Genomic DNA, 26,134 nt, shown 5'->3' on the forward strand with positions numbered 1-26,134 from the left:
TCAATTCTTTAAGAACATCACAGTTTTGATCATATTCAGTCCCTACTCCTGCCCCTAACTACTCCCAGGTCCCCTCTGGGTCCCCCACCCCAACCTTCATGTTCTTTTTCTTTTTTTCTTTTTAACAAACTTATCACTTCTAATTTGATGTGGGGCATCCACGGGAACATAGTCAGTTTTCCAGGTTTAGTATTGTGGTCTGGTGTCCATGGTCTTAGAGTCTGCAGCACATCCTTCCAGGACCTTCCAGCTTTCAGCGTCTCCACTGGGAAGTCGGTATGATTCTAGTGGGTCTGCCTTCAGGTGTTACTTGGCCTTTTTCCCTTGCAGCCTTGAATATTCTTTCTTTGTTCTTTATGTTTAGTGTTTTGATGATTATGTGGTAAAGGAACTTTCTTTTCTTTCCCATTCTCTTTATAGTGTTTTGTCACCTTCTTGTACTTTGATAGTTAGGGAAATTTCCTTCTATGATTTTTGTTGAAAATGCCTGGATTTCTTATTCTCTTCCTTCATATTATTCTTAAATTTGGTCTTTTCATTGTGTCCCGGATTCCCTGGATCTTTTATGTCTGGATTTGTTTTTTTAATTTAACATTTTCCTTAACTGAGATACCCATCTTCTATCTTGTCTTCAGTGCCTGAGATTCTCTCTTCTGGCTCTTGGCGTTCAGTTGGTGAGGCTCTAAGGCCTCTGAGGATCCTATTTGACTTCCCAAATCTCAGTTTTGGCTTTCCTTAGAGATTCTATTTCTACCCTCACATCTTAAAACTATTTCCATCTCTACTCTGTTTGCATTTTTACAGACTTCACTAATGTATTTATTCACAACTTCTTTAAGACCCTTGAATTTAAATGGCTATTTTTAAGTCCTTGGTTTTTGCTCCAGCTATTTTTATGATTGTAATTCTTGGTGTTGATACCCGGTCTTGTCTTTTTGGCGTGGTTTTCTGTTCCGCAGTTTCTGTTGCCTTTTTGTGACCTTAGGACCATGTGGAGGCTGTGGATGGCTTGGTAGGGATGCTTCTGAGTCCCTGCCGGGTGTGTCTACTGGGGGACCCAGTTAGAACTTGTTGCTAGGTATTGGGGAGCTCAAAGGAAGGTATGGTGATGGGCTAGAAGGGAACAGGGCTGAGAGGGTCCACAGGAGGGAAGAAAGCTGTGTCTGCCATGAGGATCTGCAGAGGGAATGGAGGAAGAGAGGGAAGATGGGCCCTATAGGAGCTCTGCTCTAGGACTGGGTGCCGGTGGCCATCCCGACGGTGGACGGTGGGCGGGTCCCCGCAGGGGACGTAAGGAGCTGGTGAGGGAAGGATGTGAGCCAGGCCGTGGTGGTCGGGAGAATCGTGCAGCCAGAGCGCTCCTCTGTTTGTACAGAATTCAGTAAGTAGGGCTACGTTCATGTTGTTCTAAAACAGAGAACATGTCGTTTTTGTCTTTGGACACGTGTTTCCTCTTGCCCATCAATTAATAAACTGTGACAGAACAGAGTTATCATTTCCAATCATTTTCCCTCAAGTTTTGACATCATTGATGAACAGAGTTATCATTTTTACTCATTAACCACATAATCCAATTTTTAAGAATCTAGAGGCATACGACAAGTCGTTCTCAGGCCGGTTGCTTTTTGTGGCTACAAGGACATTTGACCAAAACAATCTTCAAGCCATCCCGGGCACACTGCCATGTCCCAAACAGTTTATTCTTAAGTAACAGTCAGAGTGCCCAAGAAATATCCTCAGGCCAAAGCTGCTGCAGTTATTAATCAAATTCTGGCATAATACAATGTTTGTATTTTATATCTTTATAGAACACTTTCATTGTCTTCCTACATCATTCTTTGCCCATCAACATAAGTCTCTGTGTCGGACAGAAGTAACTTCAGCTAATCTAACTTCATTGCTGTGTAAACCGCGTGATTGCCTGAGTGTACAGTGGAAAGACTTGTATCTGATCTGTGGCCTGTTCCTCCAGCCCACGGAATCTGGTTGACCTTTTCAAGTTCACTTTGTTTTGGTTGTCTCGTTCCTGAGTAAATACAGGGAAAGATGTTTCAAAAATGTCTCACAGTCCCGTAAAGAGAACTCTGGCTTCTTTACGTGTTTCACAGCCTCCAAGGCGTGAGGAAGACCTTCAAGTAGATAAGGATAATCTCCCTAAAGCAGGGAGGGGAGGAATAGTTTGCTCAGGACTGGGGAAGTTTAGGGACAGCATTCCTGGGAGAAGGTGTAAATGATTCAGAAGAAAGTCTGTCAAGTATGCGAGAGGGGGAGGCGAGAGGGGGAGGTGAAGGCCATCATGCAGGTCTGCTTTGCTGGATCTTTGCCAAACAGCTGTGCTGGCCTTATGACATCCGCAATCCCCATCAGATACGGCTGTGCCTACTGGACATGAGATGGGGGATTGGAACTGAAGGACGGGAAGGGGAGTGAAGATCGCCCACCTGATTCCCAGGCTGGCATGGCCAGCTGCCTTCCAGGGAGAGGGGGCTTCACTGGGGAAGGAAGGAAGGAAGGCTGTAGAGGAAGGATGCTTTGCCTTTTTATCCCGACATTTGGTCAGTAGTTTCCCAAGTAGATCTCCATAAATTACTTCTCTGGCTGGTCCTTCACTCATTCCATTTATCCTGCCACCTTTTTAAAAAAAGATTTATTTGTTATGTATACAGTGTTCTACCTGCATGTGTGCCTGCACACCAGAAGAAGCCACCAGATCAGATGGTTGTGAGCCACCATGTGGTTGCTGGGAATTGAACTCAGGACCTCTGGGAGAGCAGCCAGTGCTATTAAGGGCTGAGCCATCTCTCCAACCCTATCCTGCGATTTATTTGCTATCAAAAATAATCTTGGCTGGTGAGGTGTCTCAGCGGAGGTAAGGCACTCGCCACCAAGACAGTACAATCCCTGGGATCCACAAGGTGGAAGGAGAGAAACAACTCCCACAAGTGGGCCTCTGAGTCTTTCAGGCGTGTCATAGCATGTACCTGTCACACACAGACAGACAAAGTAAATAATAAGATATAATCGTCATCATCATCTTCCTCACAAACCAGACTGTGCCCATCGCCCTAAGAACAGAGTTCCCTTTCTGTTTCCTGGAGAATGAAGCATCAGTTACTTAGCCCAACACACTGGCCACCGGGCCCGGTCCACCCAACACTCTGCCTCTCAGGCTCACCCCACCTCCCCACCCACAATGAGGTCCCCCTTGTTGAGTGGCTTGTGATCTCTCTCCAGGCACCCCACTTTCACACCGTGCTCTGGTTCTCTTTTGCACTGACCGTTCCTCCAGACCCCCCACCCCATCCAGACCCTCCTGCATCCAGACGCAATCGCTGCAGCGCATCTGCAAGGCGAGGGCCAGAGTTGTTCATCCCCTTTGTGTGCTCCCCCCCGCCACGCCTTTAGCGATTGCGTGGCAGCCCGTGTTCATTCTGAATTATAAGTTCTGTTTCCTCCAACCTTGAGTAATGGCCACAGTGTCGAGATCTGGCGATGGGTGAGTGAATAAATGTATGAGTTAAGGGGTAAATTTTCATTTTGCTGTAAACTGCACGCCACTGAGTCAGAGGAAATTATCATGTTAAACAACACAGCTAAGATCATAAAACAAATCCGTAGATGGTAGAGGGAACTGTTAAGGTATATTTAAGGAGGCAAAAGGAGAAAAATGGTTTCTTCCATTTATATAAAAGTTTTAGCAATGATAGCAACATTTATTTTTGTCCTTAATAAGTTTCTTGTTTATAACGAGAGAAATGGCTTAATATTAATGTCTCAGCTCTTCGGTGTGTGCTGCTCCCCGAACTCTTTATGTAGGGCTCTCTAGGCAAAGCATCTTTAGATGTGAGAAAAGTGAGGGTTCAAGAGTGAATTGTTTGCAGGCAGGAAAAGGAGCTGAGAGCCTGTGGCACAGCTCAGTGGGGAGAGAAGAGAACCGACTCCTGCAAGCTGTCCCCTGACCGCCACTTACACACACACACACACACACACACACACACACAGAGAGAGAGAGAGAGAGAGAGAGAGAAAGAGAGAGAGAGAGAGAGAGGTAGAAATTAAGAAAGAAGAGTTGAACTACGCATCCATCCTTAGAAGAAAGGCAGCAGCCATTTATTTGGTGATAAAGAGATGGTTTAGGAGTGTAGCTTGGTACTAGCAGGCTGAGTCAGTGAAGGTGGGGTCTTCTAGCAGAGTGTTATTCACAGTGAAAGCGAATCCTGGGAAGGTGATATATGGTGTTACTGCCTTCAGATAAAGTCCACAAGCGTGAGAAACGAAGTTTGTTTAGAGACACACAGCTTGGAAAAACAGGAAGATGCCGAGGTTTGGAAAGCAGTGAGCAGAAGGAAGGGGTGTGGGGGGGGAGGTCGGGACACTGCAGGTGGAGAGAAAGGGGCACAGGCTTGCTCACTGTGTGAGTCTTTATAGTCCACATTTGCTGATAAGTGGTTTTTTTTTTTTTGTTTTTTTTTGTTTTTTTTTTTTTTCTCTGTGGCTCTTCTGGAACTTGCTTTGTAGACCAGGCTGGATTCAAACTCAGAGATCCTTCTGCCTCTATAAGTGTTTTTTATTTATTAAATATTAGAGTCTTTAAAACTTTGGAAGCAGCAGCAGCACTGTAGATTTTTTTAAATTATTAACTTGTTGATAGATTATTTAAATTATTAACTTGATGGTAGAAAGAGGATTAGGATAGAAGTCTAGCAGAGAACCTTTATCTGAGACGAGCAGGGATGGGCAGGGCTGTTAGCAGATTGGGACTGTGTGCGGATGGGGAGGATGAGGGGTGAAGACCGTAAATCCGTTCCACGTAGCCTTGGAAAGACAGGCCGGCCATGCCTTGCTAGAGCAAGTGAGAAAGGATCCCTGAGGAGAGTCTGGTGGAGACAGGGCTAAGGGGTGCGGAGGGAGATGAAGGAGAAGGGACTTACAGCTGACAGCCTCACTAGTCCCCAGAGTAGGTTTCCCCCAGGACAGTGTTTCTCAGCCTTTTCATGCCGTGGTGCATAAAGAAGAAAGCCATAATGCTGGGAAGATGCCCTGGGGTGAAGGAGCCACTTGTGGCCATTCTAAGGATTTAGAGGGTCGTCTCAATGGTAGGTAACTCATTTCTACATGCTGGGTGGGAAGTTCTCACTACGACAGTGTTCTTTAAGCTGGTTTGGTTTTTTCATTATCACTTTCTGAAGGAGCCATTTAAAATAATCTCCCCTAAAGATGGCTATATAAATAAACATTACATGTATCTTTTTATTTCCATCATATACATATTGCTTAGTATAAAGTTATACATATTTACCACATGGTTATATTACATACACGTATAGAGAATATTTATACATTACACATTAAGGGAATACAGTATTTCTCTCCCCTGCACTTGAACCTATTTCTGCTCTCATTAGAAGATGCATGAGTTAGGGTGGAAAATACAGAGAGACTTGGTCAGTTATTAGCCAGCTTTTGCACAGAGTACTCGTAAGAAGCAGTAAATAAAGGGGGTGGGGAGTAGGAGTTAAATGTGCCCGCCCTCACCCAGACAGATGGAAACGGGGCGTGTCTCTCCAGCCCTGTGTGGTTCTTGAAACTGAGGATGATCGCCTGTGAGTGCTGATGGGGGAGCCCTGGAGGGTGATCATGCGGACCCGTGTGGAAGGTGCTGTATCACTGACCAGGCTAGGATTAGGAGCATAGTTTGCTTTTTAAGGAAATGAACCTTTGTATTGGGTTCCTTCGAAAATGTGCAAAAAAAAATTCTTGATAGACTCTGAAATATAGCCCATGATGTGAGTGTGAGAAACACTTACTGGAAACAGCAAGAGCTGTAGAGGAGACCCTAGACGAGCTGCTGATCATCCCGTCTTAGTTAGCATCAGGTATTTTACCGTTCACGAGCTTCTCCTAGCGATACACCTCAAGTCAGGTCCTGCGGACACGGAGGAGTCTCACTACTTAGTGTATTGACAGGCTGGTTCTACTGATGTTTTTAATTTATACAAGACTATCTTTAGATGCTTTATGCTGGCTTTAATAATGCAGTTAGTGTCTGTAGAATTTAAATAATTCAGAAGCTGCGTTAAAAACAAGATCTTAAAAGCAACAGCGTATAAAACAGTACCAAGGTACCAAGGAAGCATTCTTTGACATCAAGGAAGCCATTCCAAGGTAATAAACTTTGCCATAATTAAAAACTATAATGGGCAACCCTGGCAAGACCATGAAAAGCTGCTACTTTACTAGTTTCTTCTCTGGTAACATTGTATCCACTTCATCTGGAGACGCAGCATCAGTGCGTTTCTAAAGTGACTGAGAAAGGCTTTCAGATGATGTCATTGCCATACCTGTGGTAACACAGAAGTGATAAACAGTGCCTCTAGATTTCTACCCAGGCATCCGTGGCTCTCAGAGAGAGCTAGAAGTGTTCATTAATAGGTCAGTCTCAGGAAAGTCACCGCGATGGTAATCGGCTGAAGCCTAGTAGTGCATGCCATCTATATCTGCACTGAAGCGTGTTCCATGTTTAATAAAACACCAGATGGAACATTACCCCAGAGAGTCCCCAGAATGAAGGGGAGGAAAAACTTACTGCGGTGTATGCATTCTGTGGAAACAGCTGCAATCTTCTGTACTGTATCAGATACGTTCTTACTGTTAGATCCTGCTGCGTTTTGAAAGTGTGTGAGCAGAGGTCCATGAATGATCACAAGGCCCCCTGTTAATCAGTTTCTTCCTTTCTGCTTCCCAGAATCTGGGCGGCAGTGCTTCGGTTCTATAGGACAAATGCACCCCCACTTTCAGTTGCTGGGATGCATTAAACTCACTATCAGGGGAGTGAGTCACTGTCCTTGTGTACGTAATATGTAGCATGTATATAATTCATGCTAGTTACGGGGTGCTCCGCTCTTGTAGGCTGTCAAAGGTGAGCTCTGACTAGGAAACTCCAGGCTTAAAAGCATAGTTGTCATAAGCTCCTGATAGAGAAGTCCTTAGGCAGGGGCTGGGGCCAGAGCTCAGTGGGTGTCATGTCGAAGACCTGGATTCGACTTGCCCCTGAACCCATGTAAAAGCTGGGTGCCGTAGAGTGTGCCTGTGTTCTTGGCTCTCCTATGGCAAAGACAAGAGAATTCCTGGAAGATTGTAGCCCACTAGCCTAGGGTACACAGTTACAAAACCATGACAAGAAAGAGACCCTTTCTCAAACACCTGAGGTTACACACACACACACGAGAAATTCAGCAAGCAAGCAGAAGTCATCTCAAGTTGGTATGGACACCAGACTGGGCACAGCGGTACAAGCCATTAGTCCTAGCACTCAGAAGGCAGAGGCAGGTGGATGTCTCGAGTTTGAGGCCATCATCATCAAAATAGTTCCAGGCCAGCCAGAAGTACACAGTAAGACAGTCTGTCTCCATTAAGGTTTCTGCAGTGATGAACACCATGACCAAGGCAGCTCGGGGAGAAAAGGGTTTATTTCGGCTTATGCTTCCAGGTAACAGTCCATCCCTGAGAGAAGTCAAGGCAGGAACCTAGAGGCAGGAGCTGACGCAGAGGTCAGGGAGGGGGGCTGCTTACTGGCTTGCTTCACAGGGCTTGCTGGGCATCACAGTGTCTAAAACTAAAACAAGACACCAAATGAATCGAAAAGCAGTACAGTTCCTTGCTAGCTTTTAACTGATGGGTCATACATCACGCTAGGGAAAGGACCTGCAATAGGAACCATGGGGAATCAGGAACACACTATTTGTGTAAATTGCTTATTATTATTGTGTTCATGATTGTGTTGAATGTCTTCAGTATGTACATTATTTGGTTATTTCAATATCATTATAAGGATTGCCCTTATTTTCACATTAGAAAAAGGAGGTATCAGAGGGATTCCTGCCACTGAAGTCGTAACAGTGTTGGGGCGGTGTTGAGGGCGTTGCGCTGGACTTGAGGTCAGAACCCACAGGGAACAGAACTCTGCATTCTTGTGCCCTTAGTGGCTGTCCGGCCATGTGACCTTTAAACATAATTTTAAAGAAATTCATTTCCAGCCGAGTGGTGGTGGCACATGCCTTTTATCCCAGCACTCGGGAGGTAGAGGCAGGAGGATCTCTGTGAGTTCGAGGCCTGTTGGGAGCAGTGAGACCCCAGATCCTGAATTTCTTGTAATCCCCTGATCTGAGTGCCTACAGCTGCTCTGAGCACGAGGCCTTCAGGAGTTCCTGATGGCAGGAGAGTGGTTTCTGGTGGGTTTGGCTGGGGCGTGGCTATCTCTATATAATCTGCCCCTGAACACAATAAAGGGGGCATTCTTGGGGAATTCAAGGATGACCCGTGTCTCTGTCTGTCTGTGTTTGTGTATTTTAACCTCCTGCCCCTTGCCCGAATCTTGTGAACTGGGTGCCAGCGCACCTAACGCAGACATGGGGGCGCGGTGTGTGGCAGAGGCCACCCTGGTCTACAAGTGCTAGTTCCAGGACAGGCTCCAAAGCTACAGAGAAAAACCCTGTCTCGAAAAACCAAAAACAAACAACAACAAAAGAGACCACACACATCACAGACACCACATACCCTACAGTGTTTTGGGCACTCCCCAAAGGAAGAATGTGTGGTGTGTGTGGATCTGGAACAGTGTTCAGGGTTTGGTTCTCTCCTCACCCCGGGGCCCAAGCTTGGGTTATCAAGTTCTCACTTTGGTGGGTGGAACCATCTCATCTGTCCTAGACGACATTTTTAATGTTTTTTAAATGTATTGTATTTTCAGTTATGTGCGTACAGAACCATCTTTGCATGTGAGCGCAGATGCGGACAGAAGCTGGAGGTGTCGGACCCTGGGGCCTGACATTATACTGGGGACTGAACGGGGGTCCCCAGCAAGGAACCGTCGGGCAGTCTCTCCAGCCCCTCGTAGCTACATTTTAAATCCTCTTGTTTACTGTGTCAGTCTGAGACAGGCCCTTGTTACGTAGCTAAACCCGAATTCTCTGGCCTTAGCTTCCCTGGTGCTGTACACTATCATACCAGGCACTGCTGTTAGTGGAATTGGTTATTTGCTAAATGACATGTAAAAATGAAATTATGAAGCTAAATTTAGTTTAAAATCAAGCCATAGTTTTAGCTTTTAAAAATAACAAATTTCTTTATTTTTAGTCCGGTCACATTAACAACACATTAGCTTCTCTGCTGGAAAATGGCAAGTTCACGGGGTTTTTGTTATTGATTTTCTAATTATTTAGTTATTATTAAAATAATTAAATTCTTATTTCCACAATAAATTAGCTTTATTACAATGTGATGAATACCAAGATTTCACTAGATGTCAGACATAGTCTCTCAATTTGTATTTTAGTTTTTGAGACATCATCTTTTTTTTGTCTTGTTTGTTGACACAGGGTTTTTCTGTGTGGCCCAGGCCATCTTGGAACTCGCTCTATAGACCAGGCTGGCCTCAGACTCACAGAGATCCGCTTGCCTCTGCCTCCTGAGTGCTGGGATTAAAGGCGTGCGCCACCACCGCCTGGCTATGTTTTTTACTCCTTGTACCCAGAAGTCTCCCTCCCTAATCCTCACATACTGCAGACTGTCTCCTGTATGGTGACACTACCAGTTTGAACAGCAGCCGTAGCCTGTGTAGCTGTTCACTTTGTTGCTGTGTAAGAAGAAATCTAACAATGAGTGTGATCCCATCATGTACCAGGGTAAGACCGTTCCGGTGGAGTCCCGATGAATTCATGCTATCATCCCAGTTCCAGCACGGGAACTAAATGAACCCCTTCAGAGGGGTTCACGTGGCCAGCAGCACCAGTCAGAGATACGTAAATTAAAGCCACAGTGACCCAGGCTGTCACTCCAGGAAGAGTGGCTGTTGTCGGAGGGACGAAAGAAAATAGCAGTGAAGCTGTGGGAAGAGCCTTGTGTTCTGTCGGTGTGAACGCGAAGTGGTTCACACTCCAGAAAACAGTATGAAGGGCTCTCAAAGAGGTAACGCGACCACTCACTACAACAGTCCCGCTTGCGGGACAATTTCCAAAGGGAGTGAAATCAGTATGTCGGAGACGTTCGCACGTCCCCGTTCATTGAAACACACTTCACACTAGCTGAGGAACGGAAGCAATCTAAGCGTGTCAGTGGGTGAACGGATAAAGAAAAAGCGTTAGAAACAAACAATAAGACACTGTTAGGGTCAGAGGAGAACCGAGCTGGGTCACTTGTGACGAAGTAAATGAAACGAGATTATTGTGTTGAGGGAAACAAGCAAACCACGGACAGACAGGGCCTGTGGGATGCCAGCCAGAAGCCGAGAGAGTTAACGTCCTAGGATGGGTCCCCAGAAGCCAGGGAGAGCGGCAGTAGGGGGTGGGGAAGGCACCAAGTCCCGCTAGGGTGGGAAGCCCTGTGCGCTGTTGTACAGAGATGACCGCACATAACGTGTATTTCACAAAGCTAGGATAAGTCATCTTTAATGTTTCTGATTTTAGTATTTGGTGACAATACAATAAATATTTAGATAAATACAGTTAAACGTTACAGCGTGTATCACAGCATCACGTGGTTAAACACTACCCCCCCCCCACCCCGTGTCAACAACCTTTACGGTCTTATTATTGGTTGAAACGGGTCTGGCGTGTGGTACCCAGGCTGATTTCGGCTCCAGTAGCCCTGCACCCCAGTCTCCAGACTGCAGCCCTCAGCTCCAGCCTTACACGTTTCAGTCATTCCAAACTCAGACTGTGTCCTGCAGCCTGCGTTCTGTGTTTGGGAGCAGCCAGCTCGCCGGTGCTTTGGAAGGTGGGTCTGGTGGTGCTGAGTGTCACAGTATTTTTAGGAACGTTCCCAGCTGCAGTGCTTTCCCCGGACCCTGAGGCTGCCTTTTCAGTTTTCTTTAGCGTTATGTGTGTCTGGGATATATTTTTCATATTTTAACTCATCTGCGTTTCATCTTTTATTGTATGATATGCACTTTCCCTGATGGATTCGTTAATGTGCCAACCTTAGTTATTTTAGAATCACTGTCAAATGGTTTCCGTCCCTGGATCTGGGCATGGTGGCCTATGCCTCGCATCCCAGCGGTGGAACAGGAGTCAAGGCCATAGCAGGCTCAAGGCCAGCCCGAACTGCCAGAGACCCTGCCTCCCACGGCAAATGATCATGATAATTATCTCAACACCCGAAGCATCTCTGGGTCTGGTTTTGCTGACATCCTAACTCCCATAATGCGCTGTTTTCTTTGTTGCCCTTTACTCCTATCTTGTAAAGTTTTATTAAATGCTTGACACTATACATAAAAGACCACTGGAAACAGAAAAATATTATTTGTGCCCAGACGTGAGCAGATCTTTGTTTGAGGTTAGGGCAGTGCTTGCACTGTGGGTCCTCAGTATTCTTGCTTGCCTTTCTTCATCAGCGGGCTCTTGCTGCCCTCTTGGTGTGGCTGAGTGTGGATGGCGCGAAATGGGTCTTGCCCTTCTCTCGTGGCAGCACACTGCTGGTCCCCCTCCTACTGACGTAGGCTAGGGTTCTCTCCCCTCATCTCCTCAGCACGCTGCTGGTCCCCCTCTTACTAATGTAGGCTAGGGCTCTCTCTCCTCCTCTCCTCAGCATGCTGCTGGTCTTCCTGATACTGATGTAGGCTAGGGTTCTCTCCCCTCATCTCCTCAGCACGCTGCTGGTCTTCCTGATACTGACGTAGGCTAGGGTTCTCTCCCCTCATCTCCTCAGCACGCTGCTGGTCTCCCTCCTACTGATGTAGGTTAGAGCTCTCTCCCCTCATCTCCTCAGTCCCACACCTGGTCCTGAGAGGCGGGCGTTCTCAGCGTTTCTCGCTCCCCTCCACGGGCAGTCAAACTTCCAGCTGTCAGCTGTTGCTGGCTGATTTCTTCCTCCTCCGGCAACAGTGCACTGCGTGAAACCAGGCAGATGGAACGTCTCTTCCACCTCACAGGAGGACGAGAGGATCTTTGTGGCTCCAGGTCTGGAACGTGGCGCTTTAATCTCGGACCCTCCTTCGCTGTTTCTCAGAAACACCTTTTGAAAACCTTTGAGGGTCACTAGCTAGGGAATCTGGAGCCCCTGTGTCTAGGACATCCGCTTCTCTATGGCTGTGCTGGCCTACGTGCAGGATGTTAGAATTTGGAATTTGCGTGTCTTCCTCACTATGAGTGAAGAAAGGATTTGAAGGTCCCGTCTCAACTCTAGCCTCGGAGTCTCGGAGAGGCCGCTTCTAGGTTCAATGTGGGACTTCCCCAAGTAATCTTATTCAGCTGCTTGTTCATTTTCTTTAGTGAGCTGAGAAAGTAGCAAGCCTGCCAATTTGAATAAATCTAGCTTATTTCTTCTCTCATTAAGGTGACAAACATGAATATTTTGTTACCTAGTTCTGTGAAGTGATTGCAAGAATGATTTTTATAAATTACCCGTTCCGCCGTTCTTCCACCTCTGCAGCTAATCAGATTTGAAAATAATGAGGGTGATTTTTTTTTAATAATTTTTGGTTTCTCCATCTGAAAAACCGACACTTGAGGAAAAGTTTTGTTTCATTGGCAAGAACATGGCTAGAGGAGGCTTGCCGTGGTGGGACTGATGAGGTGAAAGGTCACCTGATTGTTTTTCCCAATGTCTCAGGTATTGGTGGCAATTTGGTGGCCATTCAGGCCAGCAGGATTTCTACCTACCTCCATTTACACAGCATCCCCGGAGAGCTGCCCGAAGAGCCCACAGGGTGTTCCTACCCGTTTAGGACGTTCTTTGGCTCAGGTAAGTGTCGGGTGGGTTGTGTGGGCTTCTCGCTGAGATCTGGGCAGGCGGCATTTGTTGAGTGATACTTTGTGACTGTTGTGCTGAGCTAATCTCAGGAGACAGAGGCCTTCTGCCTTCCCAAGCCCCTGCCTATGTGCATGTGTGTGTGCTTGTGTGCAGCTGGGGCCTTTGCACGCTTCATTTCTGTCTCTGTTGGTTAAGAAAGAGGAACCGGACTCTTCTATTTTTGGTTGGGAGCCCAACCTTTAACAGCTGAGCCATCTTTCCAGCACTTGGGAGGCAGAGGCAGGCTGATCCCTGAGTTGAGGTCAGCCTGGTCTACAGAGCGAGTTCCAGGACAGCCAGAGACAGACAGAAGAAACCCTGTCTCAGAAAAACAAAACAAAATAAAAAGGAAGGAAAGAAAGGAGGGAGGGAGGAAAGAAGACAGAGAGAGGAACCATAAGCACAAATACAAAGCACCTGTGACTTAGGACAGACAGATTCTTTCCTTTCTGCGTTGTTGCCTTTTGACCAAAATGTGGGTATTTGCTCTGAAACAGGACATTAGGAGGCAACCCAATGACGGGGAACAATACACAGTTTATATGAACAGATACTTGACCACCCAAAGCTGAGGTCATTATTTCATGTGTATGGGTGTTGGCCTGCAAGTGTGTCTGTGCCCCACTGGTATGCCCGGTGCTCTCAGAGGCTGTAGAGGACATCGGGTCCTAGGGAACAGGGCTTTGTAGAACATGGTGAGCCCCAACATGGGTCCTCTGGAAGAGCAGCAGTGCTCCTAACCTCTGAGCAGCTCCAGCTTGTCCTTGCCTTATCAGTGATAGGACAGTTAAGACGGCCTGCAGTTAGCGTCCCGTTCTCCTCCTGTTTCTATGGGAGACACAAACAAGGTTTGTTTTGTTTCTCTGTGTAGCCCTGGTTGTCCTGGAACTCACTCTGTAGATCAGGCTGGCTCCAAACTCAGATCCACCTGCCTCTGCCTCCCCCAGTGCTGGATTAAAGGCATGTGCCACCACCGCCTGGCTCAAAATAAGTTTGTAAACAGCCGTTTTTTATTTGATTTTATAATTGCATCTAATAGTGGAATTCCCAAGAATTATGTGAATTGTAAATGAGATTTATCCTTAGCAGTTGAATTGATGTAATACTGTGAGCTATAGTAATGAGAACGTAACCTTCAATTTGTTGTTTTGGCTTTCTGAGATAGGGTCTCACTGTCTGGCTGGGGGCGGGGCGGGGGGCAGGAGGACTTAAACTGAGTTGCTGCCACCGCAGCTTCCGTAGTGCTGGGGTCACAGACACCCACGGTTGTCCTCTGACCTGGATTACCACACCCAGTTTCTAGGGTCACTTTATTTTTCCACCAGCACTGGGGCTTGAACCTTGTGAGTGCTAGACCAGCTGAGCCGCATCCCCAGCCGCGTGACCTTCGCAATCTTTAATGCAGCCTGCGTTTCACGTACAGGTGTGAACAATAAGTCTGCCCAAGTTCTTCTGCTCCTGGTGGTTCCCGGCCACTTGATTTTCCTCTACACGATTCACCTGATGAAGAGCGGCCACACCTCTCTGACTGTTGTCTTTGTTGTCGTGTACCTCCTTGCTGCTGTGCTACAGGTGAGAGGGACAAACCTCCTAAAATCTTAGGCTCGGATGGCTGGGAACCTGTCGTGATGGACTTCTACAGTGTACAGCGTAGTTAGAATTTAGAATTTCTACAGTGCACAGTGTAGTTAGAATCTCAGAACTTCTACAGCACACAACGTAGTTAGAATCTCAGAACTTCTACAGCGCAGTTAGAATCTCAGAACTTCTACAGTGCTCTCGCCTGTAAAGGGAAGGCCCATTGCTTTATGTGTAAATACAGATGCACGTGTGCATGATGCATGCACGTGTGCCATGTTGCACGTGGGGGTCAGAAGGTCCTCTCCTCGTTTGCCACAGCATATGCCGAAGTAGCGCTCCAGGGACTGCCCTGTCCCTGTCTCCCGTCTGGCTGTAGGAGCAACGGGTTTGTAGCTGGCTTTGCGAGGGTTCTGGGGATCTGAACTCAGGTACTCACGCCTGTGTGGCAAGTGCTTTAACAAACACTGAGGTCATCTCTCCAGACCTTCAGAAAAGATTTTTTTCCAGTAGCCCTAGGGCACTGTCACTCTTAGGCCCTTTTAAAATATCCAGCCCAGGATGTTCAGGCTCATTTGGTGTTGGATTCAGTTCCTTGAACGACTGTTTGTAGTTACGGATTTTTTTCTTAGGGATGATATTTTTTCCTCTCTCCGTGTAGTCAGACAAATGTCCCTCTTTGAGGACAGGTTTACTTCTTATGGAAGGAGTGAGTTTTAGTCTTCGAATCTTCTATTAGATGCCCCACCTGGGAAAGACTTGGTCTTTACCTTTTGTTCCCTGTGCCCCGTGCTGCTCAAAAAATTAAATAAAAAGAAGACTGAGCATTTAAGCCATGGGGAGCAAGCCAGTGAGAACACCCCTCCATGGCCTCTGCATCAGCTCCTGCCCCCAGGTTCCTGCCCTTTGAGTTCCTGTCCTGACTTCTCATCAGTGATGAACACTGATATAGAAGTGTGAGCTGAAAAAACCCTTCCCTCCACAGAAACCAAAGAACCTAGAAGGCTCCTCAGGCCGCTGGAGAGGCCGAGAACACAAATGGCTGGGTGTGGTTTATGCCCAGTGAAGCATCCTGTTCAAGGCTGCTTAGGGGCCAGTAGCCTCAGCATGCCTGTGGCCCTCCCCCTCTGAGACAATGCCTTCCAAAATTTGCTGAGCATCTGCAGCTGGTCTTCATGATTGAGGTGTTTGCAGTGCTGCTAAAATGTGAAGCCTCCTGTCCCCCGTTTGGTGTGTATGGGGGTGTGTGTTTCTCTGAGGCTTGGGTCCGCTTGTGTCGTGTATTAACCCACAGGAAGAAACTTCTCTTTTCCCAGTCACCTCCAGGCTCTGTTCGGCAGAGCAGGGGTGAGATGGGAGAACAGCATAGCCTCTGGAGTCTCACAGCCTCAGCTGGACCTCATTCTCAATCAGCCCCCTCAGCCTTTTCTCCACCCAGGTTTCCCCTCTGGAGAATTCTCTATAACAGTTCTCACTGTCGTCCTCAGGAGCGAAGGATGCCAAACGTTACCACCGCTCACCCCCAAACCCCACAAAAACAATCAGATCAGAATGACGTTTCATCTGAAGATCAGAAGCAGACCCAATTCCTGCTGACCCATAACCGTGAATTACCCCAGACGTTTAAATACTAGATCTCAGCAGCGGTTTCCATCCTTGAGACTGGACTAGAGAGGCTGTCTTACAGGGGCATGAATTCAACCTTTGCAGAGCCCCGTTAAGAAGGACTGTGCTCATTCCTATTCCTGAGGTTTATTTGTGTCATATTCCTAAGCGTCCCTCCCCCCAAAGCAGTCATCCTTCCTCACACAACGCACAAGGCTGCTGTTGGCAGGCACAGCACTAAAGAGACGCTAATGCATGCAAGTGTTGGTCTGGCCCAAAGGAGGAGCCCGCCTAGAAAGTCAATAGCATCCAAAGCAAATATATATTCTTGTGCTTGCGTATTTATTTAAATTCCAGACAGTACGTTTATAACTTGCATAATTAACCAGGGCTACAAAGTTGCCTTTTGAGGAGGCATATTTACCCAGAGAAGTTATGCATATTTCATAGAGAGCACACGATGTTAGAACACAGAGCACCCTTGGTTTGGTATCTGGTGTGGAAAGCATCTTGTGTCTTGATCAGTGATTTAACTTCAAAGCAAAACACATTGCAATAAGAAGACTCTGATACCATCATCCTCATAATTTACACCCAGAGGTCCAAGAAAACACTAACATGTCTTGATAACGTTAAGAAAAAAGTTTTAAAAATGGAAACCTGTCTGAACATTGTCAGAACACTTTTAAAAAGACACCACGTTAGAAGTTGGTTTGATTCTATGGCCTGTGGAGCAGAGGAAATGGAAGGAGAATGTGAGAGAGCGAGCAAAGAGGGAGCGAAGAGAGTGTTGTGTGTGACCGCGTATGACAGCAGGCTCCTTCCTCTGTGGTTCACAGCTGGGACACACAGCAAAGGCAAGTCCACACATTTTAGAGAGGCTCGGAGGGGAAATGTCACAGCGGTCACTGGTGTTAGGAGCCAGTGCTCTCACGTTTGTTCCAATCGCTTTTTAAATAAAAGCCACGGATTCTGAGCCGACAACGCTAGCGTTTATGGAAGACTTGTGGAGTCAGGCAGATGTGTAGCTCTGTATAGCATCCCCCCAAAGTGGGCACACGTGTTACTTATCAGATATTCTTGTGCGTTCACATGCATGTATTCATGTGTGTGGATGCATGTGTGTGTCCATGTGTTGAGGCCTGGTGACAACCTTGGATGTCATTCCTCAGGTACCCCCTGCAACACATACACACACACACACACACACGCTCATGCACACACACACTTTTTGAGACTTGGGTTCTTAGTGGCCCAGAACTAGTTAAGGACGGGCCACATAGGCTCTGGCTGGCCCGTAAGCCTGAGGTCGCCTGCCTTCGGCGCTGTGATGGTGAGCGTGCCTCCACACCTGCCTTTGCCGTGGGCTCTGAACTAAACTGCTGCTCACCAGACCCCTAAGCCTCCTTAGACTGAGTAGCTGCTGCTAGCAGACAGCTTGGCTTTTCTGACTTTACCTTTTTGGCTCTTTAGATTTTCCCGTCTTCTCATTTCTTCCTCTTCCTCCTCCCCTTCTATATTTTTCTTCTTCCAGTGTTTCCCCTTTGTCTCCAGGGACCTCCCTGACCACCTTGGCAGTGGTTTTCACGTCTTGGTTTTTCCTGCTTGCTGGGCATCTTCCATGGCCGTCTTTTCCCTGCTGTTTAATAAGGGTTTGCTTTCTTCCATAGTACAGACTCTTCCCACTCAGCTGGCAGAGTGTGGTCAACAGAAGCCCCCCCTCCCCCCCGGTTTCCCAGCACCAGCGCCTAGAGCTGGGATCCTGAGCAGTTTTCTTAGTCTGTCTGCTTTAGTTTTCTCCCATGCCAAAGAGGGATAATAGCCCATACTGTATTACAGAAGTGGTCCGAGTTTGTGGGTGGCAGACTCTCTGCGTGCCGCATGGTCCCATTACAGGCCATTGAAGAGACAATGTCTGCTATTATTGTAGTTTACATTTCATTTTTCCCTTGAGATGAGCAGGAACGGAGAACACAGATTAAAACGCCGGGTTCCATGTCATGGGAAGAGCCGAATGACTTGTGTTCCTTGTCATTAGAGTGGTCAAACACGTCGTATATTGGCTCTTGCGTTTCTTTTCTCCCTTGTTGGATTATTTTCTTATGAACAGTAGGAACTTCCAAAATTCTGAACACTAATTCTTTGTCGGCTAAATGGGAGGCAGGCTTATTTTGCAAGCCTGGGGCAAGGTTTTCATTTATTGCACTACAGAAGTGTTCACAGTTACTTAGTGAATCATTCGTTTAATGCATGCTTTATTTATAAATTCACCCCCAAATCGAGATCAGAATGATTCTCTTGTGTTTCCTTATAAAGTTTTTTTTTTAATTCATTTTATCTGCAATTTCTGTCAAGGTTCTGGGAGAATGGCGGCAGTTCCTGTTTTCTTTCCTTTTTATTTTTGGTTTTTTTGAGACAGGGTTTCTCTGTAGCTTTGGAGCCTACCCTGGAACTCGCTCTTGTAGACCAGGCTGGCCTCAAACTCAGAGATCCCCCTGCCTCTGCCTCCTAAGTGCTGGTATAAAAGGTGTGTGCCACTACCACCCAGCTTTCTTTCCTTTTCTTTTTTTTTTGAGAGAGGTGGTAGCATTTGATTCAGCATCTTTTTATATAGCCCAGGCTGGCCTTGAACTCCCGCACGCCAGGACGAGCTATTTCCTGTTTTTCTGTGTCACGTGTTTGTGGGTAGGTCCACACCTTTCTCTGTAAATTGTCAGATAAATTCCGGAAATGCCGTGGGTCGCCTCTCCTCTGTGACAGCTACATAGCTGTTTAACTCTCTGCCACACTTTTTCCAAGTGACTCTTGGGAGTAACAAAATGTAAGGGTTCCAAAGTAGACTAACCAGGAGATAAGTAAAGGGAATGGGGAGAGTTGAGTTCCGATAAAGCTTTATTTGTAGAAGTAGGTGACAGGTTGAATTTGGTTTCGCCCCCTCCCCACTCCTCCCCCCCAGGCTTGCTGCATGGCTGTATGGTTGGTGCTGGTGGAGGAGGGGGGGAGGCATTCCCTACGTTGTTGGGACCAGCATAGGTGAACTCTGGATTGTAGCTATGGCAGCTAGTCTTAAGGCTACAGAACGCCAAAGTGGACTCTTCCACCAAGTGAGGCCCACACCGACTCAAGGCTTGTGGAGGAGCACAGGGGTTCAGCTGATGGCGGGGCTGCGTCTAGCAGTGGCTGTCACAGTGTATTTTCTGGGTTTGGAGGAGGTACAAGGTAAGTGCCTTTTTGGAGCAGAGGCGTTGCTTCTATCCCAACCAGCCCCTGGAACTGGGTCTAAAGCTTGTGGCGCTCTGAGGCCGGACTGCAAGCCACAGGCTCTGGCAGCTGGTCTGGGATCCTTGTACCTTTCTTCTTTGAGGCTTGTTTTGTTTCCTTCAAATAAGAAGATAGACACTCAGATTAATAAGGAACCGGCCCAAAGAACAAATTGAGATCCAAATCAAATGATTTTGAGACAATTTCATTATAGACCAGGCCTTGAACTCAGTCTGTGACCTATGAACTTATAGCAATCCTTGTCTCTCAAGTGCTGAATTTACAAATTTCAAATCTTACAGCACATAAGCTCAAGATTCTAATATTCTCTGCTCCCTACACACTCAAAACAGCATCTGAATTAGCTTTGTGTGGTTACCAGGAGACCTTGGCCAGTGGAGCAGTAAGGAAAGTAGCCTCATGTAGGGGTGCCAGGGCCCAGAGCGTGCAGTCTCTGGCACTCACCCCTGGGGATCTTACTTTTGGCACCTGTCTCAGATTTGGACAAGCCACGCTCCATCCTGGTAAAGGGTCCAGAGCTAGAATGGCCATTTGAAACCCAAGGCAGAAATTGGTGCTATATGTTTTCCAGAGAAGAAAACACCACAGACCACAGCTGGATGGAGGCGAGACGCTTGCCTATGACAAGTGGGCTGCTCCAGCATCTGGAGCCCAGGCTTCTCTTGTTAGGAAAGGATTGTGTTCCTGTTAACTAGCTGTCTCTTAAGCGTGGTTCTTGACCCGGACATATGCTGTTCCTCCCAGACCCATGGCCATGTTAAGGGCAGGGAGATGCAGCTGACAGTGGTCATGCCTGGCTCTCTTACAGGTGTTCACCCTGCTGTGGATCGCAGATTGGATGGTCCATCGCTTCTGGAGGAAAGGGAAGGACCCGGACAGCTTCTCCATCCCCTACCTGACGGCACTGGGTGACCTGCTTGGGACAGCTCTGCTGGCCTTAAGTTTCCATTTTCTCTGGCTCATTGGAGACCGTGATGGCGACGTGGGGGACTAATGGGTCCTTGAAGCCGTTGCAGGGTCACCCAGGAGGAGAACACAAGGCAGCCACTGCTGCCCCTCCCGTCCCCAAAGCTCTTCATCAGTTGTGTGACTTATGCCAGGGTCGTCTGCGGTTCACCCTGACTCCATACATGGCCTTAATGTACTTTTTAAGGAATTTGTGCTGGAACCACAATGAACGGTATTTGTGCTGCTTTTTGTAGAATAAATAATTTGACACAGACATAGATACAAGCTCACACTCTAAAATTACTTAGGAAAGAATATAGGATGTTTACAATGAATGGTTTTGAAACCACAGACCCAGCAGACCTGTACTTTACTATCAGTTATAATGCAAGGTTAGAGGCCAAGGAGCTTTAGCCTTCTCTTAGAGCTGTGTCCTGCTACAAAGATACCGTGACCTGAAGGCACCAGCCCAGCTTCCCTGAGTGTTAACTGCCCTCCTCCGTGGGAGCTGAGGTTGCCAACCGATTCCTAAGCTGACTGCATTCATCCTGCTGAGCATAACAGACTGACTTCTACTCTTGTTTAAAACTGCCCTGTGCCAATGTTCGTTTAATTTCCGTTCTCAGTAGGTAACCCCTGAAGTTGGGGAGAAGGTGCTCACCGCGCTACCCCAGCAGGCCTTGGGCTTGTGGTCCTCCTGCTTCGGTTCCGTCCTCCTGATTCTAAAGCACTGGGCCTTTGCTCTTTCGTTGAAAAGCTTTGATCTGATTTAGAAAACAGCCCTCAAAGCAGAAGATCAGTTAGCTGTGTTTGTGGGCACAAGATAGTGCGTGTGCATGTGTGTGTATGCATATAAGCAAACGTGTGAGCGTGTAGGTAGACCTGTGTTCCAGAATGTGTAAGCATGTGTTTGAGCATGAGTGAGTGTATGTGTGAATATGTGAAAAGAGACAGACAACAACCAGAGAGAACGACACAGAGAGACAACGTAATTTCTTTTTCTACAAATAAGTACCATTTGATGTAACACAGACCTAAGAATTGGGAAGAGCAGGTGGCCCTGTGGCTCTGTAAGGCACCCTGCCTGTCAGTTGTCCCTCCGAAGGAGAAGTTGTGGCTGACCTCATTAGCATCTCATCATGGGCATCTCATCTGCAGAGACCATCTCAAACATTTTCTCAAACTCCCGTCAATATCCTGTGCACCAGACTGGCACCTGGCTAGTCAGTAGGAAGCCCTTTCAAATCACTTAGCACTTAAGAAAACTGCAGTGCAATCTTTAAGACCATTGAATATTTAGTAATTTAAGCTGCTGAGGGAATAAAGTTCACATGGCGTTGATCTTCTGCCTTATAATCAAACTTTGAAGGCATAGTTTGAACTAATTTTGGGACCTCTCCTTTAGAGAGTCACGTCACAGAGTGAACACTCTGGTAAAATAAGCTTAAAGTTTACGTTGATGAATATGTAGTTGCAATGATTATGTTTTAAGAAATTGATACTACCTTTCATATTATAAAGTATTTGTGAATTTGGGTTTTGCATTTGGGCTGTACGTTCTTTTGTTTTGAGACAGTCTCGCTCGGTATCCCAGGTGAGGCTTAAACTGGAGATCCACCTGCCTTAGCCTGCTGGGAAATCTTTAACTCACAAAAAAATGCAGAGTAAGCCCCAGTGTCAGCGCTGGCCAGCAGTCCTAGGCTGTTGTGCCATGCATTCCAAAGCACACGCAAATGCTGACAGCATGTTCTTTTGCTGTGGGTTAAATGGAGTCCGGAGTCCCCGTCTGTATTTTATAGCCGGGTCACAGGGAGGAGGGGTGCAGAGTGACATTTTAAGATTGCACAGCTGCAGAACGACCAGATTGTTCCAGACTAGTAGACTTTGTTAGCTCTGCCCCACCCCCAAATGCACCAAGAATATCCACCTAGGTACCCGAGAGGAAGACGGCTGGAGAAAGTCCAGTCCAGTGGTACCAGTCTTTCAGACTCCTCACAGGGACGCCTCCACCTCATGTGTCTTGGTGGTCAGCACAGCCAGCTCCGAGATATTCATGGTCTTAGGGTCAGAGAGACTGTAGATGAAGTAATAAATGCTTTACCTTATAAAATATTCTCCATCTTATAATGAAGACTTTAGACTAAAGAACAATGCCTCATTTCTCTTTCCTTTTGGTTGTTGTTTTGTTTTTGTTTTTCAAGACAGGGTCCTCTCTATGTAACCCTGGCTGTCCTGGTACTCACTTTGTATCCCAGGCTGCCTCAGACTCACATAGATCACCCTGCCTCTGCCTCCTGAGTACTGGGATTAAAGGCGTGCGCCACCACCTGGTGATGCCTCATTTCTTCTAGCCGCTAAGCAGCAACCCTCTTCCTAGACCTACGGTGCCACAGGACAGTGGGCGGCTGATGCTCAGGCATTGTCAGAACAGCAGAACCTATAAGACACGTAATAGGCAAATGAATTGAAAAGGGATACACATTGCTTTAAAAATCAATTGCAGATCTTTGAAAGTCTTACAAGTTTAGGTAAAATAACAGTATTTTTATACCACACAAAATCCTACCTTTCCAAAACTCCCTTTCCACTAATTTACCAGGCACATTGTACACACACCTTAAAAAAAATCATATTTTTTTATTCTTGACCATCCACCTTTTCTTGAAATTTCCAGAGTTTCTTAGAATCTAATAAAATAGAAACACATGATATACCTTTGTGGGGACATCAGACAACCTCACACCATAAACTGTTCATGATGCAGCCAAATGAATCCTTTCAAAGTCTCTTAGTGGTGAGGCATCCCTTCCTTCCCTGTATCTAAGGTATAATTTACCCACTGATAGTGGTCTCTGGCACCTTGGAATTATTGTAAACCCAAGTCAGAATAAAATGTGAGAAAGCCTGTCCTTGTGCTGTGGTGGTTTCTTTGTGAATTACCCTGTCAGCTGCAGAACGGTGAACATGTCTGGAAATCCCCCAGAAGGGTCAGCTTGTCTGCCGCCCCCTCCCCCGTGCTTATGGGGACATGGGAACTGGGCCCTGATGACAGCCGCACCTCCAGCCCACTGCTCACCTGTGCTTCGTCATCCCTCAGAGCCCAGGGCCATCAGTCTCTTCTAGACGGGGCCTGGCTCTGACTAGACAGAGCTCACAGTCTGTCTCTGCCTCTGCCTGGCCCTGAGCCCTGGCATACGGCCGTGAAAGGCACATGCCCACTCTGCCCTGTTGCCCACTCTGCCCAGGCTTTACATGCCTATCCGCGTTCAGGAAGTCACCGCTTGCCCTTGGGACAGTGACACGGCCCAACCAGTTCACTGAAAGTACATTCATCCAGGTCACAACGGGGATTAATCTAGTGATTAATTCCCACCAAAATAACAAGCCAGGGGGAGGCAGAGGCAGGCAGATTTCTGAGTTCAAGGCCAGCCTGGTCTACAGAGCAAGTTCCAGGACAGCCAGGGCTACACAGAGAAACCTTGTCTCGAAAAACAACAACAACAAAATGCAAAGTAGGGGTTAAATGTGACCTGGTTACATGGGAGAGCGCTGGGCTATCCTAACTCTACCTCCGGAGTCTGCCCACGCGGCCTTCCCTACATTGTCTGAGGCTGTCTTCCACTGCCCCCCATTTTTCAGTTTCTCAGTGTTGGGGCGCTCACCTGTGTCCCCCAGGCCTCACCTCATTGTTACGTCATCTACACTGATTCCTCCTTTACTTTCCCAGTCCAAGCCTCTCCATTGAGTTCCCCGTCTTTACTTCCCAATGCCGGTGGGCAGAGCCACTTAAATGGCAGGCAGCTAGGCGGTGCAGCTGTTTGTACAACACTCACCCGACCAGCCACAGCTGTTTTCAGAGGGCTGCTGTACCCAATCACTGCAGGTCACACATTAAAGGCCCACTTCCCTCACCTTTGCAGAACTCTTGTAAGTCAGGAAGACCAACCACCCAAGAGTGAGGCAGCCCGCGGCGGGAGGGGGCTGCTCAGAGACAAGAAGATACGTAGATGCTTATGTTTCTGATCAAAACACAGCTAGGGCTGGGGAACCCGTGTCTGGATTCCAGGACTTGGGAGGTAGAGACACGAGGATCAGGGTTGCCAGGTCTTCCTCAGCCTCCAATCAGGTAGGTTTGAGGCCAGCCTAGGACACACGAGACCCTGATTCAGAAAGGAAACACATATTAAAGTGGTCCTTAGACACCGTGTATTATCTACCAGATTGGCAAAAGGCTCTTGGGTAGGTAGGGTGGATAGAACTGGTGGTAGTTGAACTGGATGGTAGCAGTCTGTATTGGAGTTTAAATTAACATAAGTCAGCCCAGGTACCTGGCTGAGCATATTCTCAGACATAACTCTGTGCTTGAATGGCCTTTAACAAGTTGCAACAATTTCTTCTGACTCATTGGAAGTCAGTATTTATGAGGGGGACGGGTGCTGAATGTTTTGAATGAATGGTCTTAAGGAAATGCTCAAGGAAAAAAAAAAAATCCATGCGGTTTCAGGCAAGCCATTCTGAAGAGCCCTCCCTGTCCCTGTAAAGAGCAAAAGTGAAGGGCGGGCCTTTCTCTCTTGGTGAAAAATAAGTTAGCCAGAAACGACACACTTAACAATGAGGAAAATACACAAAATACGGTCCCTGGACAAAACTCTCACTTGTGCTCATTGGACAAAACTCCAATGCCAAAGTGCCTCTTCTTAGGTCCAGAGTGGGCACCTCTCCAGCCCCAGATACAGCGGTGCCACTGAGAGGGTCGTGGGTTGCAGCCTGGGCTCCGCTAGGTTGCACCCACAGATAAACAGGACTGCTACTTCAAATCAGCATTCCTCGAAACCTTGTCAAGAGGGCTTCTGTTTGCCAGGAAAGGCGTTACTTTCTTACCCGCCACCTACAGCCCCCCCCCCCCCCCCCCCCCAGCTCCGGAAGGGAGACTACTTCTCTCTTAACTCAAACAAGACTCCCGCGGATCAAAGCCTCGCACTGCTTCCCAGGCTGCCCCAGATAACTCGCCCACCGCCTGCCCCCACATAACCTCTCAGAACGCCGGACTCCCGCTGTTGCTCTTCCCGCTGACTCTGGGGAGATAGCCTTCACAGTCTGAATCCACTTTTCCTGCTCCGCCCACGGAGCGGTGTAGTTCTGTGGGTTCACGGCTCCCTCCCTGAGACCTCCGTTCTCCCCGTTGCAGCACAGCTTCAGGGATAAAGCGCTCCGCTCCGTATGAGCTCAAGGAATCTGTGAAACAGCTTAAAATCATGAGGGCGGGGGCCTTGCAAAGGATTTACCCAGAAGCCTCCACGTCCTCGAGACCCCCCCCCCTCGAACACACCTGACTCTTATTTCCAAACGACCTCCATCAAGGCTCCTTAAGGGCAAAGAAAAGCAGCTGGAAGCACTTTTGACGTGCGTCTGCAAAGTGCCCTGCCGGTTTACAGAGCCATGACGGTTTACCGAGGGTTAAACTTGGACAGACAGAAAGTGGTCTCCCATGGTGCAGGACCTAGTGAAACACCCCAGAAGGAAAGAAGTAGCCTAAGAAGTCACCACAGGGGGCCTAAGAGTGAGTGGGAACACAGGGCAGAGAGAACACACTGTACCTTTTCAGATTCTTTCGGCTCTGACACTGCGCATGCGTTACTTATGTAAACGCCACAGCCTCACTGAGCCTTCCAGCATGGCTTGGAACTCTCTAGATCAGGCTGGTCTACAACTCACAAAGATCTGCCCGCCTCCACCTCCTGAGTGCCCGGGTTACAGGGATATACCACCACACCCAACAATGAAGAAAACATTTATTTTTAAAGAAAATTTATTCTTAAAAGAACAAAAATTATATTTCAGCCATCCGGCCCCAGGTCTCAGGATCTGAGCATCGTTGGTGTTCAACTTGAACGTTCTTCATTTGAAAATAAGCTGAAAGGGGACTGGAGAGACG

At 47.4% G+C, this 26,134-nt stretch overlaps 1 protein-coding gene and 1 long non-coding RNA gene across 7 annotated transcripts in view; one reads left to right on the plus strand and one right to left on the minus strand.

Annotated features, from left to right (window-relative positions):
* Positions 1 to 23,104, plus strand: part of Slc41a2 (solute carrier family 41 member 2) — a 73,073-nt gene extending 49,969 nt beyond the window's left edge. For both annotated transcript variants that reach the window (XM_038315000.1, XM_038315002.1), the window contains exons 9-11: positions 12,607 to 12,738; positions 14,210 to 14,358; positions 20,060 to 23,104. In XM_038315000.1, the coding sequence (XP_038170928.1) occupies positions 12,607 to 12,738; positions 14,210 to 14,358; positions 20,060 to 20,245 (467 nt within the window). In that variant the 3' untranslated portion in view covers positions 20,246 to 23,104. The remainder of the gene's footprint in view (positions 1 to 12,606; positions 12,739 to 14,209; positions 14,359 to 20,059) is intronic.
* Positions 18,844 to 25,855, minus strand: LOC119803588. Of its 5 annotated transcripts, none has more exons than XR_005283682.1 (5): positions 25,529 to 25,790; positions 25,232 to 25,434; positions 24,112 to 24,359; positions 22,443 to 22,636; positions 18,844 to 19,347 (listed from the first exon to the last, which is right to left on the minus strand). It is a non-coding gene; the product is annotated as an uncharacterized LOC119803588 (long non-coding RNA). The 5 variants fall into 5 exon arrangements; XR_005283679.1 differs by lacking the exon at positions 18,844 to 19,347 and adding an exon at positions 25,797 to 25,855 and having other exon boundaries at positions 22,126 to 22,636; positions 25,529 to 25,699; XR_005283681.1 differs by lacking the exon at positions 18,844 to 19,347 and adding an exon at positions 22,126 to 22,273.
* Between the last annotated feature and the right edge of the window lie 279 nt (positions 25,856 to 26,134).

Source organism: Arvicola amphibius, chromosome 17 (assembly GCF_903992535.2).
Source record: "Arvicola amphibius chromosome 17, mArvAmp1.2, whole genome shotgun sequence".
NCBI lineage: Eukaryota > Metazoa > Chordata > Mammalia > Rodentia > Cricetidae > Arvicola > Arvicola amphibius.